The sequence below is a fragment of the Populus euphratica genome, unplaced genomic scaffold, assembly GCF_000495115.2.
Source record: "Populus euphratica unplaced genomic scaffold, PopEup_1.0 scaffold420.1, whole genome shotgun sequence".
Taxonomy (NCBI): Eukaryota; Viridiplantae; Streptophyta; class Magnoliopsida; order Malpighiales; family Salicaceae; genus Populus; species Populus euphratica.
This window is the reverse complement of record NW_011500192.1, coordinates 242,408-249,070: the sequence shown is the minus strand read 5'-3', so window position 1 is coordinate 249,070 and position 6,663 is coordinate 242,408. Positions and strand designations below refer to the sequence as shown.

The 6,663-nt window shown below is 33.3% G+C and overlaps 1 protein-coding gene across 1 annotated transcript; it reads left to right on the top strand.

Moving 5' to 3' along the window:
• Positions 1-3,294: 3,294 nt before the first annotated feature.
• LOC105111738 (senescence-specific cysteine protease SAG12-like) lies at positions 3,295-6,663 on the top strand. Its single transcript, XM_011007183.1, has 2 exons — positions 3,295-3,873; positions 5,886-6,663. The coding sequence occupies exons 1-2, from the start codon at positions 3,447-3,449 to the stop codon at positions 6,476-6,478; spliced, it is 1,020 nt and encodes a 339-aa protein (XP_011005485.1). The 5' UTR covers positions 3,295-3,446; the 3' UTR covers positions 6,479-6,663.

Sequence of the window (6,663 nt, the reverse complement as noted above, 5' to 3'; positions counted from 1 at the left end):
AAGAAAAGATATGGAGCCCTCCTCCTGAATGGAAGACTTAATGAATGTCGAAGAAAAAATATGGCTGCCAAACCCAATCACGTGAGTTTATCATGATTGCCAGGCCCAAGCGTATACATCCAAACCTAAATGATTTAGGTTTGGCAAACCATGCCAGACCCTAGCGGTTTGCCAAATCCTAGCTTCTTGAGTTTGGCAAGCCATGCTAGACCCATGATACTTGGATGTGATAAATATATTTGATTTGACAAACAACAAATAAATAAGATTTGTGTATTTTAGGTGTCAGGAGAGAGAAAAGAAAGAAAGAAAATATAAATAAGCAATCATCGGCGATAATTCAACCATTATCTATCTATATGAGCTACATCATATGGAAGAGAGCATGGTTGCACATCCAGAGAAACAACGGATGGTTAGATTTGACCACTAAGAAGTGTCACACATGTCTTCTAAATAGCACGAGTGCCACCCAGTCACTAGTGTTGTAACCTATTTTTAGGTATTCCTGCAAATAAAATAAATGAATACATTGTATACATATATTGTCCTAAAACCTAAAATCTAGAACCCCACGACCCCTGTTTGGAGAACTCACCCGGCGTGCCCTGTAAAGCCATGACCGTTGGGAACTTCACCCGATGTTCCCCTGCTCCCCATGCGTAGCAAGGCCTTCCCCGCTCCCCCCTTCGTCTATAAATACTGCTTTTAGCAGTTGTACCATAGAGAGGGTTTTTTTTTTAAGAGAAGAATTGTAACCTCCCTCTCTAGTCTCTTTCTCCACTATTTGAAACAACACTGCCACCATGAACCGCCCACCTTGCCTTTAGAACCGTCGCTTGGAAGAAGAAGTAGAGAAGCAAGGTGACCGAACAAGGAGAAGACATAACGCAAACATAATAGAGAAAAGGAAGAATAACCACAGCCAGCCGCAACAACACCACCAGGAATAGAGCACGTCCTCTCCACCACCACCAGCTGCCACTATCTTCCTAGTCGACAAAAACACAGTTGGGAGCAGAAGGAGAAAGGGAAAAGGAGGAGAACAGAACTGAAGAAGAACGTAGAGAAGAAAAGGAAGAAAGGCTGAACACTACACTCCAATGGCCAACCACCATCTTAGTCATCCTCTAGTCAGCAACCACCACCAACCACCTCCACGATGCCACTATAGAGAGAGAAGAATGTTGTTGATAGAGAGAGCAAAGAAAACAAAGAGAAGAAGCAGTGTCGAAACAGTAAGGAGGAGGAAGAAGGCCGCAACAACACCACCATCAGCCCATCTATCCAAGCTCATCATCTCAGGTAACCCTTTCCCTTATCATTGTTTAGGGTCATCTTTTTGCATGAAGAATGTGCACTATGCACGTTTTGCAAGCAAGAAGATAATTAGCTTTTACTATGCATGCATAGTAACCAGCTAATTAATTAACGGGTTACTGTGCTCATGTACAGTACCCCGGTTACTATGCGTGTACAGTACCCCCGGTTACTGTTGTTACAGATTGGAATATCAGCCAGCCCATGTGACTGGACTGAATCCAGCCCTGTGGAAGTAGTAGGCCTGTTTTATTTTGGGCCGATTTTGGCCTAGTCTCCTTTTGAGGTCGAGTCCGGTCCAGTCAAAAATTTCATAAAATGCTTCAAAAATTATTTCAAAGAATCTGTGATTTTTTGCAATTTTTTTGTATTTTGATTAATATCGGTTTGTATTTTTATACTATATTTTGAAAAAAATTATTTTGTTTTTTTATAATATCTAGGGTTATGATTTATACGTCAGACGTATTCCAGATATTAAATTATTTTGTTAACGTCAGAATCACCTAATAAGTTAAGGATCTCCTTACCGAGGAGGACTCTTCTTAAACCATAGATAGACCAACTACTAGAAATACGATCATACCTTAGCTTTTTATCAAACAATTAAGCAATGCAACTTACTTTAGGTAAAGTGTATTTGGGGTGCTAATACCTTTCCTTTACGCAACCAGTCCCCGTACCCGATCTCTAAGACCAGTTAGGGTTCCTAGTGACCAAAATACTAGGTGGCGACTCTCATTCCATTTTCCATCGATAAAAGACAATATTATCTTATCTCCCTATATTTGCCAGATAGATGTTTTTCATTTCTAGATAAAAGTGGAAAACTCGCTGTGACGCCATACACGTGCAACAACTAGGAAGAAAAAAACAGAAACCAAAGAATTGTCTCACGTGAAAAGATGAGAAATTAAAAGTGAAACTACTATTATAATCGACAGTGAAATGTCTCTTAATTTAGAGTGATTTCTCCAGACCATTTAGTTTTTTTTATAATTTCACGAGATGAATAATTTATTTTTTAGCTAAAAAATAAACATGCAAGCTTTTCTAACATGTTTACTTTTACAATAGAAAAAAATTATAATTATAAATAAAAAATCCTATGTATACATTTAATTAAATAATCGAGAACTATTTATGCTAATAAATGCAAAGAAATGTTAATACATCTATTAAACTCACTTCACTGTAAGTTGGATATCTTTTTATAATGCAAAGTAATGAATGTGTAAGTATATTTTATAACATTGACTAAAAAATTTAACTATGAATTAAAAAGTTGATGCTGTACAATAAAATAAAATAAAGATCACATGCATTGATAAAAACATGTAAGATTTCAATTTAATTTTTATGTACTAAAATAATGAAACAATATTGCAATTGTTAAAGTGAAACACCATTTTCTTAGTCTATATGTAATATTGTTTTAAAAAAAGTGTAAAGAAAAAAAATGAATGGCATAAATAGACCAAGTATAGAGTGAATAAAAAATATTTTTTTCCAAATAAAGTGTAAAGAAAAAAATGAGCCAAACAAAAATAATTTTGGTTTTTTTTTAATTTTAAAAAATATTGTTTTGTTTGGTTTGGTTTAGTTTTTTTTTTTGTTTCTCAAATCTAAAACAAAAAAAATGCCAAACAGGTTTTCTTTAAATTTTCTAAGTATTTTCAATTCGGTATCTCATATAGATCTTTTCAATTAATTTTATATCATATTTTCGACCAAATCGATTATTTTGTCCACTCCTTCTCAACAAAGGTCGAAGTTCCGTGCTGCACAACCCTAGCCATTCCCATGTCTTCATTTGATCACTTCAATATAAGAGTACAAGAAAAATGAGGTCATGGAAGCTTGAACTCAAGATACCTTTCCCACCATACCAATCAATTAATTGGTTCACATATTACTCCAGAAATAACTCCAAATTTGACTTCAAAGCTCTAGACGTCTTCTAAGCCCCGTAGAATTAAGGCGAGTCACATCCTCCAGCATCACCTAGAAGGAAACTGGTTACAAAACTGTGTCTATAAAACCCCATTGCGCTGTTTTGAATTTGTAGAGCCAATAAAAAAACACTCACTTACAAGGCCGTAGACGCATATACTCTTATACGTACCATGGCAGCAAAAAAATGCAGTATTCATATATTTCTGCCATTTCTCCTTATTTTAGCAACAAAAATAGTCTGTCGTCCTCTTGATGAGCAGGAATATATGTTGAAAAGGCATGAAGAATGGATGGCTCAACATGGACGTGTCTATGAAGACATGAAAGAGAAGGAGAAACGATACTTGATTTTTAAGGAAAATATTGAACGCATAGAAGCATTTAACAGTGGTTCTGACCGCGGATACAAGCTTGGTGTGAACAAATTCGCAGACTTAACCAATGAAGAATTTCGTGCTATGCATCATGGATACAAGAGACAATCATCCAAATTGATGTCTTCATCATTTAGACATGAAAATCTAAGTGCCATACCACCTTCAATGGATTGGAGAAAAGCCGGTGCAGTCACCCCAGTTAAAGACCAAGGCTCTTGTGGTAAGTATACTTAATAATTTATCATAATAAACGGGAGGTTTATTTGTTTTTCATTTTGGTACCCCAGATATTCTGGTTGTGCAAATTTAGTATTTTTGTAAGAAAAAATCCATTAATTTTCCAGTTTTCTGATGTATATATGCCATTGACCTTGGACCAACTAACTTCAAATTTGGAACCTTTTGTATTTGGGAGAGTCTTCCCTCCAAAATAAATAGTATTTGATAAATAATATGTTTTTATATTAAAATGAATCGTTTTATTTAATTGAACGGAAAAAAATATTATTTTCTTCATTATTTATGATCACATGATATCTTAATATTAATTCTCAAGCTTTGAAATTAAGTTTGCCTAAACCATGTACACCTAAACTAAAAACTATTTTGTAAGAATTTAAACTAATAAAAAATTCAAAACTTAAAGTTATTTTGTTAAGCAGATAAATTGATGGATCTTTTACAGAATCTTTTGATTGAACAATTAAAAAAGTTGATAAAAAAAATACACATGTTCCATTGAGAAAAGGTGAAAAATTGGTGTACCAACTCACTCGACAATAGACCAAGATAGCGTACATATAGCTTATAGAGACAAGCTGCACCTGATACTTGAGTGACAAATCCCATGTTACTCCCTTCGTTCTAACAAAATTGTTTATATTCATTTTGTCACCAAATAATTGTCGTAAAAACATTAATTCTTGTATTTTATTCCAAAATTTCTAATCAAAGCTATTTTGTAAAAGACATATAATTGGAAAGAGGTATATTTTATAAAATAATAAATAAAAATTGCTAACAGGTGTCTTTAAAATTTGTTTGGTATTGCTGTGATGTGGGTGTAAGAAACAGTGTTTGGTAAGTAGTTGTGTTATTATAGTTATAAATGTTAAAAATAGATAAATAATGTTTCTTTAATTTTTTTTGTTTTGTGTTTTTGAGATATAGAATAATCAATAAGTATTATAATATATTAAAAATATTTTTTTAAGAAATATTAAGTGATTTATGACTATTTAAGTGTGAATATATTTTCTTATAATAGTGATTTTTAAGTTCAAAAGGTTAAAAAATAAACGTTGATTAGAATGATAATATATATATATATATATATATATATATATATAGAGAGAGAGAGAGAGAGAGAGAAATAAAGTCACATAACAACACTAACGTCTTTGGTTGTGTAGTTAAAAAATAATAATGGAGAAATTTTATCTTAAATAAAAAAAATGGACCCCATAAAATTAAATAATTATTGACCAAATTTTTTTATATAAAAAAAGCAGATGTATTTTAAAAACACAATAATACCAAACAGTCACCTGTATCCTTAATTAATAATTAATTGGGTGCATTTATTAAATTCCATTTATTGGTAATTTTCTGTGTCAAAAAAGAATAAAAATAAAATATACAAATTAAAATTTATTAAAAAGATTAAATAAGGTGGTATTTTTTAGTGTTTTAAAAAAATTTAAATAAAAACATATTATGATTAATTATAAGTATTGAATGATTCTTACCACGTACTCTAAAAAGACCATTAGCTATACCCAATAATAAACGTCAATTAATGATATTTTTAATCTGTATGGAAAGTCATCCATAGAGTGTAACAATATCAGATCAGTAATTAAGACTTGAGAAAAACTTCTTTTTTTTCCGAAAAAAGTCAATACATTTCAAGGGCTAATCAAAAGATAGCCATAAACAACATACATGGAAGAAAACAAAAAAAAAAAAAAACAAGAAAATTATATATAAAAAAATCAACAAATACATAGCCGGATAAAGTTATTCGAATTAAAGGAGCTGATACGCCATGCTTAAAACTTGTGAAAAACTGGACTCTGATTTGATATAATTCTTAAATATTGACCTTTATAAACTTGTTCGTATATAAAGTGGGGATATATAATAATTACTCCTAGTATTCTCTAATTGGCTGTACGGGAAATTTCACAATTGATTTGATTCTGCTCGTTGATTTATTATGTTGAATGGTAGGGTGTTGCTGGGCATTTTCGGCAGTGGCAGCAATAGAAGGAATTATAAAGCTTAAGACAGGTAAGTTAATATCATTAACAGAGCAACAGCTTGTGGACTGTGATGTTGAGGGTTTGGATCAAGGCTGTGGAGGTGGTCTCATGGATAATGCTTTCCAATTTATTTTACGAAACGGAGGCCTAACAAGTGAAGCTACTTACCCCTACCAAGGAGTAGATGGCACATGCAAAAGCAAGAAGACAGCATCTATTGAAGCAAAAATAACTGGGTATGAAGACGTGCCGGTGAACAATGAAAACGCTCTCCTGCAAGCTGTGGCTAAACAGCCAGTATCTGTTGCTGTTGAAGGTGGTGGGTACGATTTCCAGTTTTATAAAAGTGGTGTCTTCAAGGGGGATTGCGGGACATACCTAGACCACGCGGTTACTGCAATTGGATATGGCACTAACAGCGATGGGACTAATTATTGGTTGGTGAAGAATTCATGGGGAACCAGCTGGGGTGAAAGTGGGTATATGCGGATGCAGAGAGGCATCGGTGCAAGGGAAGGCCTCTGTGGTGTTGCCATGGATGCTTCTTATCCAACTGCATGAGTAAACGTTAAGGGTACCGTGTGATTACTTTTAAAATAATTGTCAATAATATATAGTGCTTGATTATCGGTAATGTGTGGAAACTTTGTAAATATTCTGCTGCCACTGTTTGTATCCTAGTCATGAACTGATGTAAATGCATATATAGTTTCATTTAAATCTGAAGTAAGTATTTGGTTTGCTAA

What these genes read in the sequence shown, in the direction of transcription:
- LOC105111738 (XM_011007183.1), top strand. Translation starts at nt 3,447, where the DNA reads ATGGCAGCAAAAAAATGCAGTATTCATATATTTCTGCCATTTCTCCTT. An exon ending in TAAAGACCAAGGCTCTTGTG is followed by an intron (nt 3,874 to 5,885) that starts GTAAGTATACTT and finishes GTTGAATGGTAG; the next exon opens with GGTGTTGCTGGGCATTTTCG.